This window comes from Aythya fuligula, chromosome 2 (genome assembly GCF_009819795.1).
Source record: "Aythya fuligula isolate bAytFul2 chromosome 2, bAytFul2.pri, whole genome shotgun sequence".
In the NCBI taxonomy this organism is placed as follows: Eukaryota; Metazoa; Chordata; class Aves; order Anseriformes; family Anatidae; genus Aythya; species Aythya fuligula.
This window is the reverse complement of record NC_045560.1, coordinates 12620872-12644715: the sequence shown is the minus strand read 5'-3', so window position 1 is coordinate 12644715 and position 23844 is coordinate 12620872. Positions and strand designations below refer to the sequence as shown.

Sequence of the window (23844 nt, the reverse complement as noted above, 5' to 3'; positions counted from 1 at the left end):
GCACAGTGACTTACTAGATCAGATAACCATGTGTCTTATCCAATCTGTTCAATGAATTCCTGTACTTGCCTCTGTTCTTGAGTAGTTTTGCCCCTTTGAAATGAAAGGCTAGAATTTTTTTTTTCATACTGTACCCTTCTTTCTACCAAGATTTTTAGTCTCTTAATTGCGATTACATCACCTTTCCTTCTCTCCATGTCACCTAACAAAAGTGATGACAGTAACCATTAGGACCAGATACTGTAGCAATTGGGAAAGAGACATATCCAAGACATATTCACAATAGAAATTGTCTAGGATAAAAATTTTTAGTTAGACTTGTATCATTTTAAAAAATATTAACTATTATAATAATCAGATGGTGTGTTACAATCACCTTTCTGCCATTATAATATTTGACTAATTTTATAAAATAACATACGATATAGAATTGAAGACAATTTTTAAGGGGGTGACGAAGAAAAAGTTGATTTGTTAATATACCCTAGGGGCAGACACACATTACACACTCATGAAAGAACTCTCACCTTTGGAAGCTCAGCATCTGGTTTTTTGTGTGACAATAATTTGTAGGTGTTAAGGTTGTTTTCAAAGCTCCTAAAGAATAAATAAAATAAACAAATCCAGTAACACAGTAGTTTTTTTGAACACACTTACTTTAAAGAGTAAACTTTTTCATAAGCTGATAGAAAGAATAAGAAGTTAACAGAACATGTTTTTAAAGATAATATGCAAGATCTTACAAATGTTAAAACTAAGTCAACTCCCAAGTAAGAAAGTTTTAATATCAGTGTTCTGGCTTCACAAAAAGCCTTTACAAAGCGAGACAACATAGTTCCCATTAAACTTTGTTATCGCAAAGTGTATTGGGCGGGTCATAGGTCTTCTAACAAAAAAAATAGTAATAATCTTTTGGAAAAAGGTTTCCTTTTTTTTTTTTCCTCCACATTTTGTTTAGCCTAGACCTTGGTTGAATGCGAAGCAACACTACAGCAAAAAAATAAATAAAATAAAATATAGCCCCATTTTCAAGAGCATACCTGCCAGTTCATAATATGAATATGCAAGGCTTGTCTATCTCAAACAAACAAAAATAAAGCATGCATCCTGTATTAGGGTAAGAATTTCAAATTCCACTGCTAATCTCAAGACACAGCACTTATTTGAAATAACTGTATATAGATAATGAAAAAATAAATAGAAGATTCTAGAGGAAACATGCCTTAAATACTGAAGGCATTCAAGGCACTGAATTTGACAATGCAGCAACTTCAGCTACAGTACTAGATTTGAAAAGTGTTTTTTTTGTGCAACTAGTAGCAATCACATTGCTTTGTACACGTAATACAATATTACTGAGTAAAACAGATTTCTAAGAATGAACACTTTCTGTACTTTCTAAACACTTAATTGAAAAATATTGTTTTAATTATAAGTATGAATAATCAATCCTCACTCTAGCAAATCAAAGTAACTTAAAAACAGCTATCCAATGTTAGGACTAAAGTTATTACAAATGCAAAACATGGTAATAATTGAAAATGAGGGAACACAGAAAAACACTGTGTTACACACTTTGTAAGATAACATGAAAACATAAAATAACCATATGTAAGGCAAGAGAGTTTTATTAGATGGGTGATAAAACACTTTACTATTAAGCAACTTGAAACAGAACGTGCCCTTTTGACACATACGGGTGCAGAAGGTCTTTCCCCAACATTACTGTTGGAAAACTAATGGCTGTTTACAAATAAATTCATCTTACACAGGATTCGTTTCAAAATCTTGAATAAACAAACATGTGGTTGCTACCAGCCAGTTCATACATGACAGCAGCTCTTTTCTCTGTGGCTAGTTATCCTAACATCAGTCACTAGAGTCTCACACGGTACCAAACTAGTTTTCTTTGTTTTGTGTGGCGGGTTTTTTTGTGTTTGTTTTACACAGATAAATGTTTCTATTATTCTTTTTAAGCAACTCTTCTTCCATCTTCTCTACTATATTATTCTAAATACACAAAAACATTTATAAACTGATTTAAATGTAAAGTGCCAGCAGAACAGCAAAGCAATTCAGCCCTTCTAGAGCAAATAAATTAATGTGTTATTTGTCATACCTTCCACGAAGCCTCACAGCCTCAACAAATCTTCCTTCATCCATGGCTTTCTGTACTTCTTGAGTCTTGAAAGAACAAGTTGATTATTCAGTAAGTTTAAAAAAACAACCCAGAAGATTGATTATCAATATATTTCTCTAAACAGGCACTATGAAATAACTTTCCAAAGTGAAAAATTAAATACCGATTTTTCATTTTATGACCTACATTTTATCACAGCATAATTTATAGTACACAGGAGAAGAACAAAGTAGAAATTGACACCTCAAGTCTCCCTGGAAAATCAGCATATCTATTTTGCATTTTCCCTTTTTATTTTAAGCTAAAGTAACACTGAACAGTTTTGGTGGAGAAACCAGAGTGTTGTATACAACGTGCAAATGGATGCAAGCATTCTTCAGATGCTTCCATTGCATTAATGAATATATATTTATTTATATATTATTTATTGGTGGTTCACAGTTATCACTTAGTACCAGAGAACACACACGAAGCTCATTTTTCCCAGATCCGGGTAAGTGTTGTACACATTCCCATCAGCATTTTAACGACAGACCACTGATTATAGTACACAGTGGTCCGTTGTAGTTAATGAATAACGATGAACTGGCTTTTTGCCAGAAACTCACCATCTGCACACACTCCATCAAAGGCAGACGGACAGCCTGGTTTCCAGACAGCGACACAACGCAGGCAGGAGTATCTGGAGTGCCTTCTAAAAGGGCAAGCACAGCTTCTACACCCATACGGCTTGCCTGAAAAAATAAAACATTCAAGTGTTCAAGCAAGTGTTTAAAACCTAAAAGCCTGCACTCACAGAAATGGTCAAGATTTCTCTGAAAATCAACCTGAAATTAATTCTTATTTTTCAGGTGAAACTGTAACAGATTGTTCTTGCAGCTTTGCTTTTTAACCCTACTACAGATTATTTTATGTAAAGTGCTTCACTATTCTGAATTTGACAGACAATTGAGATCTCCCTCTCTCCAGTAAATAATCCGATATCTCTATGCAAGGTGGAGTTCAGCCAGTCATCAGTGTGAAACTACCACAAATGATGAACTGTGCATTTGTACCAAGTGATGCCATGAAAAGTTATTTTAAGTAACTCACCAGAATTCTGTCAAAGGCTGAAGGGGTTCCTCCTCTTTGCACATGACCCAAGATAGTCACACGAGTGTCAAATCCAAGCCGCTGAACCACAAGCTGCAAAAAATTTCAAAATGTGTTTTTATTATATGTAGTTTTATTAGCATAACTAGTTTATGTATCTCTGCCAATGAGTGGTTTTGAAATTCTTTTCCAAAAGGACACTTTGCAAATAATCAGTGATTTCAGCTCAAAAGGTTTTTTTTGTTTGTTTTTTTTTTGTTTTGTTTTGTTTTTGTTTTTTAAATCTTAGAGAACAATAAAAATTATTGACAAAGATCCATTTAAAAAAAAAAGACAAGACTGTCCAAAGTAAACATAATTATTTCACAATAAGTGGGACATATCAGGATTTAAGTTTTACAAGAAACAATGTATAATATACCTGTAATTACTGATTTAAGCAGATTTCAGACTTTGTATCAATGAAGGTACCAATGAAGTAAGTGTTTCAGACTGTTGTCTTATATTGTGACTAAAAAAGGTCCTAATTAACAGCAACTGAAACAATTTCTCTTTAAGTGCACTTGGATAAATAAAGCACAAATTTAAAATACAACCAGCAAAGTGTGTTAGAATCTACTTTTGAACAGACTTACTTAACAGAAATGTTAGTGTTAGTAAAAAGATCTCTGGTATGGACAAAATAGAAACTGCATCGTAAATGTATCGACACTTACATCCTTAACCTTCTCTGATGTTATAGGTTTGTTGTGGCAATCAATAGCTCCTTCAGCTACAATAATAATATTCAGCCTTTTCTTTCGTGCACGATTCTATAGTAAAAAAAGCATATTCATATAGTTATATAGAAAATCACCACGCAATTTCAAAAGAAATTGTTTTGCATTAAAAAAATATTCCCTCTCCATGCAGTTTATACTCAATCACTTCAGAGTTCTCATACATTTTATTTTCATACGGGTATTTTAATTGATGAACCAAAACATCTTACCAAATTAACAAGGAAAGGTGCTAAGAAGTCTGATTGCATTGCTAAATCACTGCTTTCAAAAAAGGATCTACAAGAAGTCAGGAAATCCAAAACAGAGTAATTTATTACCTCTGAAAGCTTAACACACATTGAATCCTCCCATCCTTCTTCTGGTGGGTATTCAGGAATAAATACCCAATCTGCACCACAAGCTAAGGCACTGACAAGAGCTAAATACCTAATAAATATAACAAATACTTAGTTATTTATGGTTCAGATTTCTTGGTATTTCATAATTATATTTGTATGAAACAAAAACTACTGAATATAATACATACCCACAGTGTCTCCCCATAACCTCCAGAACAAACGTCCTCTGATGGCTGTAAAGATGAGAAAACAAATTAACTGCAGCTCAAAAATCCCATCCAAGTTCTTGAAATCAGCAGCTGGTATTGGGAAATATGCTGTGTTTGGTAACATGACCACAGCCTTCATTAGCAAAATAAAAGGCCATATTAAACTACGTATCTTCTACAATTTAATTCATTTTCACTCCTATTTCATTTTAAGATTTATAAAAGCATTTACAAGAGAAGAGATGAACACTCACTAGCAATGTAAATGATAAAAACTCATAGTTATGAATTGTAATGATACTGCTGTAGGTTTTGTAGTTGTTGTTGAACTTCATAAAACTATCATTTAATTACTACCACTTTACCTGTGGAAAGCTTACATGAAGATGTTATTTTGTACTATTCAATGCGTGTCTGAATCTTCTCTAGAATAGCATGTCTAGGAAAGACTAAAAATGTATTAGAAAAATGAAGCCTGCCCCTAAAGCTGATAAAAGCTGTGCCCCTAGATCTCTACAATCAGATGTTTGAAATTCCGCCATGACAGGAATGAAAGAAAAGCAGTTGCAAATTTAAAAAAAAAAAAAAAAATCAAAACACATGAAAGATGTGGTTAAAAATAGCTTATATTCACACTCAAGAAATACTGTGTGAGTCAATTACCTAACTTCTATTTAAGATGAACATATATCCTCCATTACTGCATGACAATAGGAAATAAGACATGAAATAACTATGTTTGTTACAGTCTTCTATAACATGCACAATTACCTTTGAGCAGTGGTCATGATGGCATCCACGACTTCAATGATTCTGTGCAAGGCTGAATCAGTACCTATGGTCATATCAGTGCCACAGAAGTCATTATCTATGGATCCAACCATTCCCACAATGTTAAGATAAGCATATTTCTTAACAGCCTCTTCATCAATCTTTCCTGTAAAGAAATATCCAGAGAAAGACGTGTAAGTTTAAACTTCAAAAAAATGCATACTAGAAATATTTCTTGCGTGCTCTATTTTTGTAAATTAAACATATCCAAACGTTAAATAATGTTTAGATATTTTAGGTAGCAAGGTTAGTCAGAAGTACAAAGAAAGGCCAATCAAACAACCAAACAAAAGAATCCTGCACAGAACTCCTTACACTACGGAAGGAAACAAGAGCTTTTCAGTCCATTTCAAAGCGTCAACAGATTATCATGTTTTGTAACCAACCTTAAAATTGGTGGTTGGGACACAATAGCATCCAAATTGTAGGCTCAGTGTGTGACACACAATGTACAAGCAAAAAGATGCAAACTGGATGTCAGGGGGCATACACAAGTAATCAAACCCCACATTTAAGCTTCTGAAGACTTCTCTTCTGCATCACTGAAAGGCTCTGATTTCATGATTAATAAGTAAATAGAATAGGACAGCTCCTACTCTTAAGTTTTCATATATGTCTCCAAAGACATCAGTGAAAATGCTGAGTCACACAACAGTTCTAAAGGATCTCAAGGATGAAATGTCAGCTGTTTAAGTGCTTACAACTACTTTAGTAGCTGTGGCAACTAAACTGTAGCAAATAACACCAAATTTTTCATGCAAGATTCAAGAACTATATAACTGTTTAATGACTATATTAAAGAAAATATTATAAACCATACGGAAAAAATAACTAATGTTTGTACAGATAATTACAGCATTCTGAAGAAGAGTCAGTGTTTTCTGTGAACATATATATAATGCTTTACAAACCATTTCTAGTGTTCCTAAAGTGACATAATAATAATGCAAGGGATATCTGGTTGATATATTCTACTTAAATTTCCAAAAATTGACAAGGATTTTCAATCCCCAAAGGATTTTGAGGGAACTAAGCATCCACAGCATAAGAGAGAAGGCTTTTGCATGGAGTAAATGATACGAAACGAGAGAGTGAAAAATACAGAACAGGGCTGTAGTAAATGCAGATTTTTATATCTCAGGAAGGTAACCAAAGTAGTTTTAAAGGGATCTGGACTGTTTAACATATTCAGCGATAACCTAGAACAGGAAATGAACAGTAAGGTGCCAAAGTTTATTGTTCATACTGAATTACTTGGGTTCTAAATGTGTGGAAATGTCTGTGAATAAAAAGAAGACTACCAAGACACGATGAGCAGCAATAAAGTATCAGATGGAATTCACTGTAGAGAAATATAAACTAACCCACATGAAAACATATCCTAACATGAAAATACTATTTTCTACATAATTATATGATAATGCTGTTTTCATTAATGAATCAGCTTCAGTGCCCAGTAGCAGTCAAAAATAAAATGAAAATATTAGGAAAATATTAGGAAAATATCAGAGAACAAAACAAAGATCATTATACTACTGTGCAGATCCATGGTTTGCCCTCATCTTGAATACTGCGTGCAGTTCGGGTCCTCCCCACCTCAAAAAGGATATGGTAGAACTGGAAAAGGTTCAGAGAAGGGCAACAAAGATGATCATAGGTACAGAACTTATACATATAAGGAACTACTAAGCAAACTAGGACTCCTCCATCTAGAAAAGAGATGATGAAGGAAAAAATACAACAGCTGTAAAATCATAAGTGGCACACAGAAAGAAATCAGGATTGATCATTCACTGTTTGTTCTAACAGAAAAGTCGGAGGACAACAAATAAAACTAGAAACTAATAGGGTCAAAATAATCAGGAGGAAAAGATTCTTCACAATCTTCATAATTTGTTGAAGCTGTAGAACTGCTTGCTACAGTGTTTTCCACAAAAATCTGTATCTGTTCAAGGAGACTGTATACATTCATACAGGAGAAATTCATTAAGGACTGCTAACAGCATCTGGTTCAGGAAGTCTTGAAGACAGAAAGGGATGAAACATATGTGAGTACTTATATATTCTGAGTAACACAGAGCATCAACATGGCCTTGTGTAGGCTTGCTCCGTTCTTTTTCTTAAACATTCTCTTAGATGCCATCAAATGAATACTGGGCTGGATGCATTTTTATAATGTTCTGATCTTAAACAACTAGGCAGGAAAGTAATAATAAATTATTAACAACCAAATATTGTAGGAAAATTTTGCTTATTGTAGGAAAAAAATGCCATCTCAGTTTACATTTGAGTGAAGGGGCCTTTCAAGCAGAAGGCTCAAAGTTTAGACACTGAAATCTGTTCATAATGGGAAAAAAGCCACACTGACAGATGCCCAGTATTTTATGGGGGTCTTTTTGAACATTTATGGTATATAGGAAAGGATGTACAGAAATCAAGAACTAATACTTTATGAAGAGATGCATAATTTCCCAGAATGCATGTATTTGATTTTTAAAGTTAATAAATATCCTCCGAATATAGTTCGTAAACATATAGTTAAGGTATATAACCACTCTGGAGATTGAACTAAAAGTCTAGAGGGTCTAAACCCAAACTTACCTTTCTGCGCTAGTTCTTCTAGAAGTCCACTCCATTCTTCACGGAACAGATTGGCACCAGTTAAACTACCATCTCCACCGATCACACACAGATTAGTGATTCCTCTCTGAACCAAGTTGTAGGCTGCCTGCAGGCGGCCCTCCCGAGTACGGAAGGATTTGCACCGTGCACTACCAATAACCGTACCTCCCTAGAAAAAGGAAATATAATGGTTTTAATTTATAACCTAATATATTATTGTATTTTTAAGATGTATTAATGATGAATGGTTATTTTGTAGCATAACCTCCACCTTTAATTCTATAGTGAGTAAAAAGTAATGAAAACAATTATCGAATTTGTTGGAAATTATGTTCACGGGCGTCAATACATACAACAGAAATAAAAAGGTAACACTCAAAAATTTGACTCCTTCTCTGTCCTTGGCCATAACACCTCAATTTTCTCTTGGTTATAGATGCTACAAGATAAAAAAACTGTATTTTTCTATGCTAACCAAATTATGCTTATTATATTTGAATTACAGATAATCTCAAAGAAACAGTTCACCTGAAAGGAGTTTTCAGAAAGCCTAGCAAGCAGCAAGGTCTCTTTGCCAAACATCGCATCTGCTCTGGAAGAACAGTATTACCATGTCGAGGAAAAGCATAAGGAGATCCAAATGGCCACCTTGCAGGACATTGTAATACAAATGCACAAAATCACTGGTATTATCTGAGCTCTAGAGAACTGTAATTACATCCATTACTATAATTCTAAATTCACTTAGACAGGAAGCCAACAGGGTTTTGTAAGAAAGCACTTGCCTTACGAAATACAGTTATTCCTTATTTAGGCCCTATAACATCTTTGCCAATATATCTTCAGGAAGCTAATGACATGTGATATTGAAAATCTAGAACAAAGGTTTTCGAGATTATTTTTGTGCACCAAAAATGAGATCCCACAGAGATCATCTTTAGAAAATGTCAAGCAACTGTATCACAGAAATTAGGCTCTGCTAGAAGTGGTATGTGATCACTTCAGTCATCACAGAAATAAAATTCCATAACTGCAGTTGTTAGCCTGGATGTAAGATTTTGGTTTGTTGTTCAGAGAGATGCTTTGTGTTCCCACCCTTATACCCTAACACTTACTACTTGCAGGATACTCGAAACGCTTTCCCATGAAACTTCAACAATATTATCACCTCCGTCAACCATTCCTTGGTAACCCTAAAAAAAAAAAAAAAAAAGTATTTCAAGAAGGCTGATTTGAAAAGCTGTAGCATTTCCACTGTATTCACCATATAGTAATATTCACATTAAATGCAACTCTAAGTAATGAGAAACACTGAATTAAAAGATACTTAATTCAAATGAAATAATGTTCAATCAGAAAAAATCTACCTCTGTAACACTTTGTATGCTTTTCCCCCAAGGTATGGATAAGCAAAGCAAAATAAACAGCAACAAGCAAAAAGTTTTCATACAGGAAGAAGAAATCAGGTTATTCAATCTTATATGCCTTAACTCAAATTGTCTTCAAAAACCAGTGCATATTCTAATACAGAAAGAACTACACTGAGCTGAAAGAAAGAAAATGATGTAGTTAGCAGCTACAGAAAATTGTTTTGCTTGGTTTTATTAACTCCCTGTATAAATATTAGCAGAAAGATGATAGTTACAGACTGTTTTCCATTAGGTGATATTGTAAACACTAATGAGAAAAAGAAAATACAGCAAATTTTGAACCTGCAAAAAAATAATTGATATAGAGAGAAGACTAAAACTGGAGTTACTATTCGTTTTTTTGACATTTCTCTAAATTCAAAGGGAAACAATACACCAATTTTAAAAGAAATGTGTATAAAAGGAACTAATTAACCATTCTTCCATATCCAGTTACTGCAAGGCAGTACATATTTATTTTTAGGGTTCTCTGTAATAAGTCAATTGGAAGCTGCAATAGAAAGCTTGTAAGACAGCAAAACTGGAAACACTTAATTTGGGATGATCCAGAGGAAGCAAAGGTTTTAGCCATTAAGAAAGTTCATTTACATGTTACAAGCTTGCACTGGCTTAAGAAGGTGATGTTGGAATACAATATAATATGATATGATAGGAATATTCTATAAAATTTGAGTCACATGCTAGAACGTGAATATAAAGAAAACCTCGACTCAGCAAAAGTATGAGTTACATGTAAGATAATCAAGTAATAGTAAAGAAACAGTTAGGTAGAAGATAATCTGTCCCTAATTTCTGTCCTTAACAGATCTTTTCATTATTTTGTATACTCTCTAGATACCTTTAATATGTAACATACACACATACAAAATAAGACATCTTAAGGCTCAGATATTATTTGCATAATTCTTTCAAAATTAAAGATCAAGCTGGGAAATAATAAATCCTTAATCTATTTAATTTATCTACAACTTTATTTCTGAAAAAGCGCAGACCCTCAGACAGAAACATTCCATTATATCCAACTGAGCCTGATAAACAAATTGCAGAGTTCAATTATCAGAGAATTGTTAAAAGAAAAACAAATAAAAAAAAGAAACCAGAGTGTTACTCATATCGATAAATAATGGATAGAAAGCTTCTCCTATCCACATTCCTATTGGCTACAACAACACTGAAATACATAGCCTATAAATCCTGAACGAATAGCATGATGCTATACCCTAACTCTGCTTGTAAGAGACTATATATAGCAAGCTGCACTACAAGCTGACAAAAATGCATACAGTCCACGAATTTGCTCAAATCATTCACTTCCCCTTTCTACCTGAAAGGAAAAATAAACAAACTGGATCCAATAAAGTATTCTAAGTATTAAAGGCATATCATGAGACTCACAGATGAAAATTGCTAATTCATATTTTATTAACAGATCTAAAGCATAGAAAGAGCAAAGGAATAAACTACTACTTGAAGTTGGCTCTGTGATTTGAAACACTTTACAGCAAGGCTAAAATGAGCTGACTGACTCACAGTATGGTTGAGTTTGGAAGGGGCCTCTGGAGGTCATTTTGTCCAACCTGCTCAAGCAGGGCCATGTAGAGCCAGGTCCAGCCTCAACCAACCATTCTGTAACTGCGTGACCATGAGCTTCTCTGTGTTGACAAGCAATAACAATTAATAATTCCTCTAACTGAAAGGTAGCTTTTGGAACAGGCTAGATGCATATTAGCTTTGTTTACATTAGCTTTTACTAACTCAGTTCTGCTTGCCAAATGGTGCATGTAAGCTAGCTCGGAACAACGTAACTACAATTTCAGCTCTGTTCTTCCCTGCCACTAACAGGTACAAAAAACATAGAACTTAAAAAAAAAAAATCTTTCTATAAAAGCTACAGAGGAAAAAAAAAGGATCAAGTAGAATTTAAGTATTAATAATAAAAATGATTTCCATTTATCATTTTACCTACTTAAACGCTGATGTTAACCTTGGGGACAGAGCAATTCATTTTAAAAGTGTAATTCAAGATTAAATATTTCATCAAATATTGCAAACTAAACCTGTTAGATTTAACACTGTCATAATTGTCTGATTACTGGTAATCTCTGCCTGGCATGCATATAGACCTTAATAAAAATATGGTGGCAATTTGCCAATTTACCCCCCAAAAAATGTTTACAGTTTCTAAAATAGCAGCTTTGGTACTAACATACTCGAGCTATAAGGCAAACATGGAAAAAAAAAAAAAAAAACAAAAACAAACTGTAAAAAATACAACAATACATATTCAAAGGTCAACCCCTTGTCATGCTTCCTTCTTCTAACATCTGATAGTTTAAAGACAAACTAGAGGAAATCTGTGGGTCACACGTTTGCAGGGCACATGTGAATATAGCGTAACTCTAGAAGAGAGCAGCAGGGACAGCAAACCTTGCTTCTGATCTTAAGTCCACAAAAAAAGCTATAGGGAAAGAACAAGTTATCTTCTGATATGATTCATGTTAAATAACTGTTGAAGCCCAAAATATATGCTTAATTACTCAGTTTTTCTGGTTATTGCTTATAAAAATATCACTGGGTGCACAAAACACCACATAAAAGACATGAAGATTTCCACACAGAAATCCATGACAGCTTTACCACTGAGTTTCCAATGCTCTTGGAATGCCTCTTAAGAAAAGGTCTCTTAAGCAAGGCAAAGAACCTAAGGGTTCCACAGCTTAGCGGTAAGAGCAAACAGCCACTGGGAACTATGTGGCCTGCTTCAATTGAGGAAAAAAGGGAAGTTATTTATATAAATATTTAGGATCTCGGTTTCTCAAATTGATAGCCATATATGACAGCTAACACTTCTATATGAAAAAACACATTTCTGATTAGTAAAAATAAATAAAAATAAAACAGCTTCCTAGCGCAGCCTGGTACTTTTACACATACTTCCTACACTTACTACATTTTCACAGCATGAATAAGTCCATGGGTATTAAAATTTTAATTCAGGTTGTGTAGATATGGGAAATAATGTGATGGTTTTCTATGATGGTAGCTACAAACTGTTTATATCCTAATATTAAGCGCTAAAAGATGCTAACATGAATAAAATATAGAACCAGAGCAACTGTGTAGAGTAAGCATTATTTCCACAAAAGAACTGTAAACATTATTTCCACAAATGAACAGCGTAATTCTCAAACGTGCTCATTTCAATTACATAAGATACGTCTTAGTTTTGTTTGTTTTGTTGTGTTTTTTGTTGGGTTTTTTGTTTGTTTGTTTTGTTTTTGTTTTCTTTTTGTTTCTGTTTTTTTTTTTTGGGGTTTTTTTTTTTTTTTTTTTTTTTTTAAATTAATTTTAATTTTCATGTTTGTCTGTTTTTCCTCCTCCTTTTGGGAATTAAGGTATGTCCAAACAGCATAAGAATTCCAATATCTAATGTTTTCTTTCTTTGGGCCTTGCCAAGATCAACTTAAACTCTATAAAATTAGATAAGTCTTACTTCACTGCCATTTTCTGCTTATTTATCTTGTTAGTCTCTCTTACCTCTAAAAGAAGGACAGAAAGATTGAGCTGTTGTTTTATGTAGAATATTGACCTAGCTTTGGACACAGTTGTAGAAGACAGTGATTTTTGCAGTGCAGAAGTTCTTATGAGGGAAAGCAATAGTTACATGGAAAAAAAGAGCAGACAACTGCAGCAAAGTAGGCTTCAGAAGGCTGAGACGTTTAACTCCATTTTTGGCTCCAAATAAGAAAACATTGCCAAAGTAGGGCAACAAAGATGTTGAAAAGACTAGAGGGCATGACTTATGAGGAACAGTTGAGGATACTTGGTTTGTTCAACTTAGAGGAGTCTGAGGGGTGACTTTGCTGCTGTCTACAGCTTCCTTGGGGAGGACGAGGAAGGGGGGTGTTGATCACTTCTCTCTGGTGACAGGATGAAAGGGAATGGCTTAAAGTTTTGTCAGGGGAAGTTCAGACAATATCAGAAGAAAGTCCTTCACTGAATGTGGTCAAGCACTGAACCAAGTAGTTACAGCCCCAAGCCTGTAGGTATTCAAGAAGCAAAACTCCAACAATAACTTGGTTTCTACAAATGACTTTCATTCAAAAATTATGTGACTTCACTCTTATCAAATTTTAGCAATTGATAGAGAAGCACGATAACTTTCACTGGGATTTTGACAAATTCAGAAAAACAACAGCACTTCTATGGAAATTCATCACTGGATACACTGCATGATACAAAATAGCCATTAAAAAGCAAACAAACTCAAAGATAAATTACAACAATGATAATTCTCAATTTACATATAATTTAAAAAAAATCTGGTCTTTCAGAACAGCCAAAAAACCTCCTTACTTTCTCAAAAACATTTGACCTATTTCAGCAATCCTGCAGAACAGCTGAACATTGAAAGAATTTTAGAGATTGGTCATGTAATTAGCACACACACAGTATTCAGGGCTCCTTGCTGTAGCAGTGTAGCACAAAAGAATTCTGGAGCACAGTGCTCCACTTATTTGCATTTCAATGCACTTCACCTCTCTTTAGTAAATGAGCTGTAGGAATAAGCAGACCAAGAAAGAACATGGATAAATAGCTGCCTTTTAAAACTAAATTGTGTATTTTGCATGCACAAAACAGAAAATAATGTACTTTCATAACACCTCTATGAATCCGAGTACTCCTTTTGTTAAATAACTTTAAAAAACAAAAAAAAAATTTTGACAGGAGTACTGACTACTGAGTTTTGCCCCACAGCAAATGTTTTTTATGATTTGTAATCACCCCATACTTCTAAGTAGTTGTAAAGGAATTCAAGTGTAAATAGAATGACTTTTTGCTGAAAAAGTATTTACGGTATTGTGCAATTTGCACATTTTATAACTGAAGGTGTCTTTCAAGCTGAAGTCTAACCTGAATTTAAGTCTTCCGATAAGACATGCTCAGATAGTATTCTTTTGTCATTTACATTAAACTTGCCTTCTGCATGTTTCATTTCAGAGGATTGTTATGTTTCTTATGTAAGTTAATAGTCTTCATGCACATGCAGTCATAATCTTCAACCACAAAATTCTGATGTCTGGATATGCTACTTTTTTGTTTGTTTCTTAAAAAAATAATAATAATAATAATAATAAAAAAATCCTATCTTTAAACCAGGAAAAATGGAACCAGCCTAGCAGAACTCATAAAAAAAGAAATGGTGTTATTTGTGAAATTGTGACAATGGCACATTCTTATCATACCCTGGGGGGAAATAAGAATTAGAAGTTTAACTAGGTTTATTTATACATCACAATAATTGAGACCAAATCCAATAATAATAATTGGGGACAAACATCTGACAAGTACACAAATACCTATCTCACTGTTGAGTGTCAACCACCTCTGTATTCTTAATGCTTTCAGGCTTCTGGTGCTATATGGATTATTCCATTTATTTACAAGTGACTTAACTTTATCATATATCATGTCAGAAGCGCTTTACACACACACAAAAAAAAGTTGATATGATTAAAAGGGAATGATATCTACAGCATTTTTTTTCCTATTTTGTTACTCACTCTCTATGAAGTTTCCACAGTCAGAAAATTACTCAAATACAGTCAAAAGAAATACAGAATGAATAAAAACCACTAACCTCATAAACAAAATAGACTTTGGCTTTCACATAGATTCCCATGCGTACCACTGCACGTACAGCAGCATTCATACCTGGTAAGAAAAAGCAAAATCACATTGTTCCAGGTTACCTTTTTTTGTGTGTATAGTGTAAACTTTCAGCGTTTTTGAAAATAAATAAAAATAAGAACAACAATTAATTCATTCCTAAAGGAAGACAATGATCAGCATCTATTATACCAGGAATTTGCTTAATGATATTGCAATCAGTCTATAAATATGAAGGTTGCAGTAGTATTTACCTTAATATAATAATGATATGCCAGTATGCATGTCGGTCTGTGATTAAATTGCTGTCTATTGTAAAACAGCATTGTAAAGCTAACAGCTACTAAACCAGAAAGAGAAAGGAAATTCACAATGAACACTCAACCAATTTAACATCTTCAAAAGGGATATTATGCTACAACAGCTCTTTTTCCTGAGCTCTCCAAACAACCTGAGTATAGAGTATTCTGTCAGGAGCACAGCCAAAGCTCCTGACATTGAAGGAAAAAGGAAATAAAGAAATAGCTGGAAATTAACACAAGAAATGTTTTTTGGACACATCTCACATAAAAGAAAAGTGTCTATATGCCACTTTGCTTCCCTGAAATGCAAATTCACACTGGAACTCTCTGCTCACATATCTGACAAACTATACTAATATAAAGTATTACATGCAAGCGTAATGATCAAACACGATCTCCTCAGAAACAGTGGAAGTTCCACTGGTCCCCCTACATTTGTTAAATGAATTTCTATCATAATCCATCACTTCAGGTTTCATGTTACCTTTCTCATTAATCAAGAAGTTCACAAAAGTAATATGCTAATTGCTTCTATACCACTTAAAAAAGGCATGAGATTATCCAAAGCCTGAGGACAGAAGCTGCAGTTAGGCTACACTGAAAGATTAGCCTCTGCACATCAGCTGAAAAGGGATGCCAGAAACAAGACAAATTCTCCAAATCTGCTGCATTCAATATCAAAATAGCAAAGCAGTAGGTCAGCTCTGCTGTTAACGTAGGTGTTACGTGCTCACCAATCTGGAGATTCGAGAACATGATAGCTAGAATACGTAAACTCACAACACAGTAAGCCATAATGGCCTATCCCCACAATACCATTACTGGGAGAAAAGAAAAAAAAAAATACTGAGCTATAAATGCCTACCTGCCTAAATAAAGAATGAGGCTGAGGTATTCTCAGAGATTGACTAATGAGGAACATACCAGAAAATTCCTGAAGTTAGCTAATGTTAAAAAAATAAATAAATAAATAAATAAAGTTTGCCAAAATCATGTAGACAGCTTTGTTGATGTATAATTAACGAATAATAATATAATTTGCATAATGTCACTTCACCTTAAGACTCAAATCTTAAGTAACCACGCTTTCCCCCAAAATCTGTATTAGGAAATAAAAGCAAGAATTGTCTCTTTGTCCCTCTGTCTTGTGGCAGAACATGGAAAAGTTCTCAGGTGCCAACAAAGCTAAAAGCACAGCTCTGGAAGAAAAACTGGCTAATGCCAAGGAAAAGCTGAGAACTTCTTTTGACACACTGTACTGAAAAGAAAGTTAGCATGCTAAATTTCAGATTAAAACTAATCTATTACACAGAGTGAAGGTATCTCCTCAATTAAGCAGTTCAAAAAGAAAATACAAATAAAAGAATAACATCCCCCCCCTTCCAAATTCCTCTGGAAAGCAGAGACAAAGACCTTTAACTGTATAAAATCAACCGTTCTTCACAGCACTGCCATTTTCTGCAAACCAAGAAGACACAGGCACAAGCTACTCCTTTCATCAAAGTCCACCGCATACTTAGCTCGTTCTGTGCACAACTGTTTGTTTGATTAAGAGATGAGGACAACTTTTTGTACTATCCCTATCACCACACAGTTTTAGAAGAGAGCTGGCAAGCTCATTTTCTGAAGGGAAGATGTCCATTATCACTCAGAGAGGAGTACTCAGAACTGCCCTTATAAGATTTGTTCTTGAGGTTCAAATGTCACCTTTCCCGTCTGGCTCCTGAGGGGACACAGTAACACGTCTTTGGTATCTAACAAACGTTTGGCTTCAAAGACTCTGGTGTCTCACTCATTAGCTGTCTCTGTTCTCCATGTATCTAAGTAAAATAAAAAAAAGGTGTCTGTGATTCCAGCCAGCTGAGGCAGAATTGTTTTGTCAGCAAAAAGAGTATTTAATAAAATAAGACATTAAATACAAACATCCAAATCTACTAAAGACGCGAACTTGTCTTTTATCTTATGTTTCTGCTTTATTGGTCCTGTACCATATCTTTATATCTTTAGCATAAATCTCTTAATCATTGTACTTTAAAGAAGGATTCCTCTGTTCCTATTCCAAATTCTCCAGATCTGCCAGAATTTTTTTTTAACCAAAAAATTAGCCTAGTTGATTAGGCTTACCTTTCACTCTTCTAAAACAGAAAATTTAAGCATTTATTTCTTAAAATGGCAAATCCACTAACTCTTTAACCATGAATATATTCTTAATACAGTTGCATACGTTTTTAGTGAATACTTCCCAGTTTCCCTGTCTGACATGAAAAACTGGTGAGACTCATAATTTACCTGTCCAAAAAGACAGTAAAAGCTCAAGAAAAATGCAGGAACTACAGACAAAAACCATTTTCTCTGTACCACCACTAAAACTTTGTAAGTTCACGTAACAGGCATTATTATTGCTTGGCGATGCAGGCTTTATTTCTTTATATAGGAAGAGGATTTGGGCATCTATTGGCAAACTCCTAAAGAAGTGGCTGGCATTTCAGAAGGACTAAAGCACACTATAATTCGGTATCTGCAAAATACAGGTAAAACACTGAAGCTTTAGATTTTATGTTGGCTTTCTAAATCTGAATAGACTGCATTGCTTGCAGTGATTCAAGTATGTAAATACAAAGGATTTCACAAAGTCTCCGCATAACTTGTCTAACAAAGCGCTGCTCTATTTCATTATCTGTGGAGACTTACAATAGCGTTTGTGAATTACTGTAATATCTATGAAATGTAATTACACGCTTATTACTGAAAAACAGATTTATCCAGTTAGCCATGGATTTAGTCCTGAATAATAAACACTGTGCCGATGAACGTAGGATTAGAATAGCAGCTTTAAAAGTAAGCTACAGATAAAACCAATATTTTTTTTTTGGTTTAATGCAAACACTTTTGCAGAGAAGCCTTTGAAGGAAGAAAAGATTTATTTTGTTCTTTTGGACTCCGCACAGATTACGCTACCTGCAACGACTTAGATGGCTTTATGTAATGCCTAAAATTAATTTCAGAGTGGATGATTTACTGTCCTTCTTGATATTCTCTATTCAGTTCTCTTTGAAGAAGCTGATTTTTCATAGCAGAGTTACAAACAGTACTGCAGAACTCTTTAAATTATTTCAAAGACACTCCCCCCAGAAGAATATTTCTCTCTTGTGCCTACATACTGTTTCACGTGCATGTGCAAAATTACAACAATGGAATTTGAGTAAAATTGAAACACAGTTTTGTGTTTAGCTATCTTTTTTCACGTTAGTCAGCTCAAAGAGGCCTTTAAACAAGTAACTATAACACTAACCATGTAAAAGAAAATGTAGAACTATGCATCTTGCTCACATATCAAGAAATCCTTAAGTTTCAACTATTTTAATTTTAGTTATTGGCTTAAATGCACATTTAATGCCTTAACACATGAACTACAGAAATGTCTTAACACTGTTAAACAGAAAGAATTTATTCAAGGACATAAATGGATATACCTATAATACAGTAGGAGGCTATAATCGTCAAATGGAAAGATAAGAAGCTGTAGTCAAATACAAAACACTGAACAAATCATTAAAGCTAAATGGAGAAAATTCAAATTGTTTTGTTAATTACATAACATTTTATTGCACATTAATGATTCTAATTACCTGAAGAGAAATACTATACAGTTTAAGCGCTTAGAAAAACTGTATCAGATCAGAGCTCTGTACTACACAAATATTTACATAACATCTAGACTGCAAATGTATCTACTTCTTCACAATTTAAAGGACATCTGAAGAGACTACTTTCAATCACAGATTCTGCAAATAATAGATAAGCTTCCTCCAAAATATTAAATGTCTTGAAACAGTTACAGTCATCCATTAGTAACCACATGCCTTATTTTTTTTAATATATATTAAAAAGTGGACACATGTTTTGCACATGGATGTCTCTACACACACAATCATATTTGCTGGAAAAGATGCCTTTATTCCACGTGATTATCTTCATATTACATAAGTGTTAATAAATAAATTGTACATTTTGGATGTCATGAAAGAGTGCATATTTTATTATTTGTTCAGTGGCCAAAATTCATTTTTCCAAAGGAAGTGACCAGGATAAGAACAGTACATCTACACTACTATATTAAATATGCCTTGAAATGTCATTGCCAAGCCTGTAATGTATCAAACAGAGAAATGCAAATCTTTACTTCAGCAGCCTTGGTCTAGTATATTCTAGAATATTACCAGGCAATCCAGATTTCTAGTCCCCTCACTTGCTATCTTCCACAACACTAAATCCCTGAGTTAGTATCAGAAATAACGTGATCACCTCTAAGGACAATAATCCTGAGCAAGTAAATGGGAACAGCTCAAAGGAACCACAAGCTCATCCTTTTTCAACAGCATGCAATTGCCTTCTGTCAGATGCTTTCAGACGATATTGCTCCTGCTGCTGAGACACACCTATCATGGTTCTGGAATAAGCAGCCTGACTGGAGGTTATACAAACACGAAAGTGACCTACAGCTGCCCAAATCGTCTGTGGTAGTCATTGCCAACTACCATAAAATACAACCACGTACCTGAAGCAGATCATGGTAAATCCCACTGAGTAATGATGAAAGCATGAATAAAACCAATTTTTAGTCTATTTTTCTGAGCTTCAATCTCTACCATTTGTAAATAGTCCAGGAAATGAATTAACCCCTAAATTTTGAGAGTTGTCAGAATTTTGCCTCTCAAGGTAATTGTGATTAAGGTAGAAAGTACTTACTCTAGTTTACTAGTTAGCTGGCTAGCTAAAGCGATGGACTGCCAAGTTTAATGCTCACACACATTAGTGTACAAACTACACCTTTATGATGTAAAATAAACCAGCAATACATTCTTTAACCCCACCAAAAACAATACTTCACGAAGTGTGGTGACTAAATCATAATAATCCCAGCATGGCATGTACACATTATATAGTGCTTAATATTTCACAGCTGGCAAAAAAAAAAAAAAAAAAAAAACTTACAAGGAAGTTGTTTTTTCCCACCACAAAGGTGGGAAAGTGATTTACACTTTAACACATCCTATAAATAGGAAGGATTGTTTGTTTTACATAATGCTACTTCTAAATTATTCACAACAGCAGTAAAGGCAGTAACTTGTATTCTAAAACAGTATCAAGCATATTTTGTTCTAGGATAAGATTTACAGCCCACCTGTCTAAATCCAGGCACCTATTGGGATGCAGATATGTGTTTATTGCAACTTTAACAGGTATTCTTTCCACTGTATTTCCTGCTGAGGCTGGTTTACATTACAGATAATCTGACCTTTTCTACATCTACGTAAGACATTTGAAAGAAAACCACAGACTGGAACTTTTTTATATTTTCACTTTTTTGTCTATGTCACGGTTTGTAGTTTTACCTGCTCTACAATTTTGCTTTAAAATTTATTTGCAACAAGTTCTGCAGCAATAGCAGCATATTTCCTTCTGCGTATCCTTCACAGTTTCTCTAGAACATTTGCCCTACACAGAGCAAATGACCTTGACAGGGCATGACTCATTCTGTCCCTTGCTCTACGCCTAACCCAGCATGCAAACAGACTACAGGTTGTATATCTTACACATCTCTGTCATTCAAGATAGTAAGGCTTATGAACCTCAACTGCCTCGTGTCATTTGGTCCAAATGATCAAGTCCTAAAATTGCTTTTTTCTTGTTCTAAGTTAGGTCAACAAAGCTGCCTACAAGATGTCTTGGAAGACATCCAGCTTGCTTTGTTTAGTCTTTATGACAACCTCTCTCCTCAGACAGCAGCTTTCACAGGTTGTTCATCTTTACCTTTCCATGGAAATATGCTGCAGTTGCAATCTGCCAGATAATGTCTAGATGCTATCCACTCATTCTGTGATTTGCAGAATGCCTTAATTCACATAGTGACAAGTGGAGATTAATACTTTATAAAAGGAGATGCATCTGCCGCTGCATTATATAATCTCCAGACACGCGGAAGCGAGCAGCAGGGTTCAGCCTCTTGCTGAACACGCTACTGCTGCTTGAGGCAATGCCCTGTCACACTTAGAAGTTAAAACGGCGATTTGGGTGACCTGACCACTACAGCAGAAAAGCCTTTATTCGCAGTCCCTTCTAGAATCACTTGTCAGTGGAAGTAATGAGAGCAAACAGCGGATAAAACTTGAACAAATGTAACCTGACTGCAGAGGAAAAGAGAAGCCATTTAAGGTCATCAGCTTGCTTTTTCTCTGGAACTGTTTTCCTTCCTGGTTGGCACTAGATCAACCCCAATCAGAAAGATTCCTGAGGATCCCAGGTAAGACCGGGGACTCCCCGTTATTCCTGCAGAGGGAGGGCGGGAGGATGCTTCTCCCAGCCCAGATGACGCAGGGAGGCGGAATCTGCAGCGACTCGCAGTGGATCACGTACACACCGGAGGGGGGGAGCGGGCAGACGCTGGTCCACGCGATGCGCTGCCAGGAGGGCGAGCAGCAGGCACGGCTCTGCCCATACCCACTTGCCCGTTGGGAGAGCCAGGAGAGGCTCCACCATGGATGCAGACCGGTCCCTGCACGTTTCCATGTGCAACGCAGCAAGCAGTGGTCACTGAGCTGCCAAGTATAAAGGAAAGAGAGGGAGGCTTTTCTCTTCCTCCTCTCTCTTCAATCCACAAACGCAAGTAACGTTTCTTCTCGAAGTTAAAGTACTTCCGAGGCACTCTCCGGGGAAGTAAAAAAAAAAAAAAAAAAAAAAAAAAAAAAAGTAAATAAAGCAAAGGAGCTAAAAGCAATCATCACAAAACTCTCCCAGCAAGCGTGGAGAGTCCTGTGAAGCAGCACGAAAAGCTGGAGGTCTGAAACCTTAATTAACTGAAACTTCAAGCTGTTAGCGTAAGTGAGGTTTTCTGGTAGAAAAGGGGAAACGAAAGTGCGGGAAAAAAACTACTTCACGACTAAAGTACGTTGAGATCGAGCCTCTCTCTTTCCCCCTGATGCCCGCGCGTCTTTTGTTCCCCCTGCTCGTGCGGCTCGGGCTCCCTCTGCACTGAAGGCATTCAGGGAGGTGGAACACGCTGCCAGCACGCTCCTCCCGAGAGCAAGCCACCGCCTGAGCTTCCTACATCACGGCCGGGCACACGAACGTGTCGCCGGGGCAGCCTCCCCCCGCCGTGAGGCAGCACGACCTCCTTCCTTCCCCCCCCCTCCATTTATTTCCCCGGGGGCGAAGCCGTCTCGGCGGCAGGAGTTGCTAACGCCGCAGCGCTGCTTTCTCTCCCTCTCTTCCCCGCCCGGGGCAGGCTGAGGGGAGGCCACGCGTTAGGAAGCGAGGGTGAGAAAAGGAAAGGAGGCACGGAGGATGAGAGGCCGTTTGCGGCCAGGCCGCGAAAAAAAAAAAAAAGAAAAAAAAAAAAAAGAAAAAAAAAAAGGTTATCTTTTAAATGATCTTAGTACGAGATAGCAACAGGAGGCGCAGGACCCCCACACCCCCTCCAGGCTCCCTCGAGGCCGCTCTCCCCCGCCGTGCCCTAGCCGGAGCGGGGCCTCCCCCAACCACCCCGTCCCTTCATCCGCCCCCCGGGGAGGGGGAATTCCCCCCTCCTCGCACCCCCCCCCCCCCAGCCTTCCCCCCCCTCTCCTCATCCTCCCTCCGGGCTCACCCTGGGCATCGCCGCCGCTGGTGAGCACGCCGATGGCTTTCCCGGTGCCCGAGAGGTTCTCGAAGAACTTGGGCTGGTGATCCATGGCGCCGGCCGGGGGGGGACCGGGCGAGGTCGCTGAGGGAGCCCCTGGCCTCGGGGCTCTGCCCTGCTGCCCGGCTCCGCCGAGCGCTCGGCCTCCCGCGGAAAACAAATTTAAAATAAAATAATAATAGAAAAAAATGGGATAAAAATATAAAGCGGTGCTGGTGTGGCTTTGCAGACGGATAGTAAGGGGTAGTTGGGTGCCAGAGGGCGGGGAGAGAGAGGAAGAGGCGAAGAGAGCGCGAGCGAGACCAGAGGAGGCGCAGCGCACACCGCAGCCTCGCCGCGCTGCCTCCCCCGGCTCCGGCTGACAGCGCGGCCCGGTAACGCCCCTAACGCCCCGCCGCCACGGGCGGTTGACGGGCGGGCCGGGAAGCCAATGGGAGGCCGAGGTGCCGGAGCGAGCGGAGGCCGTTACGGCGGCGGGGCGGGGCCGGGAGGGGTGGGGGCGTGAGGGGTCTGGGGTGGGGGCTGAGGCGGAGGAGGGGCTGCAGGTGGGGGCGGGAGAACCTTTCCCTTCCCTTCCCTTCCCTTCCCTTCCCTTCCCTTCCCTTCCCTTCCCTTCCCTTCCCTTCCCTTCCCTCCCCTCTTTCCCTTCCCGGTGGCAGCACCTCTGGCTGGCCTCGTGTCCCAGGGCCTGCTCGGTGTCTGCTCTGTCAGGTCTTTGTCCCTCTTTTTGCCCTCCCCATCCCTCCTGAG

General features: G+C 36.9%; 1 protein-coding gene across 4 annotated transcripts in view; it reads right to left on the bottom strand.

The window, feature by feature from the left end:
* The window catches only part of PFKP (phosphofructokinase, platelet), a 44729-nt gene extending 21262 nt beyond the window's left edge, over positions 1-23467 (bottom strand). For 2 of the 4 annotated variants that reach the window (XM_032182348.1, XM_032182351.1), the window contains exons 1-12: positions 23062-23467; positions 15086-15159; positions 9130-9207; positions 7994-8183; positions 5333-5498; positions 4541-4585; positions 4332-4440; positions 3949-4044; positions 3233-3325; positions 2749-2874; positions 2120-2184; positions 528-597 (exon numbers count right to left, since the gene is read on the bottom strand). In XM_032182348.1, coding sequence (XP_032038239.1) covers positions 528-597; positions 2120-2184; positions 2749-2874; positions 3233-3325; positions 3949-4044; positions 4332-4440; positions 4541-4585; positions 5333-5498; positions 7994-8183; positions 9130-9207; positions 15086-15159; positions 23062-23146 — 1197 coding nt within the window. In that variant the 5' untranslated portion in view covers positions 23147-23467. The remainder of the gene's footprint in view (positions 1-527; positions 598-2119; positions 2185-2748; positions 2875-3232; positions 3326-3948; positions 4045-4331; positions 4441-4540; positions 4586-5332; positions 5499-7993; positions 8184-9129; positions 9208-15085; positions 15160-23061) is intronic. The other 2 variants (XM_032182347.1, XM_032182350.1) reach the window with 1 other exon arrangement.
* Positions 23468-23844: the final 377 nt, after the last annotated feature.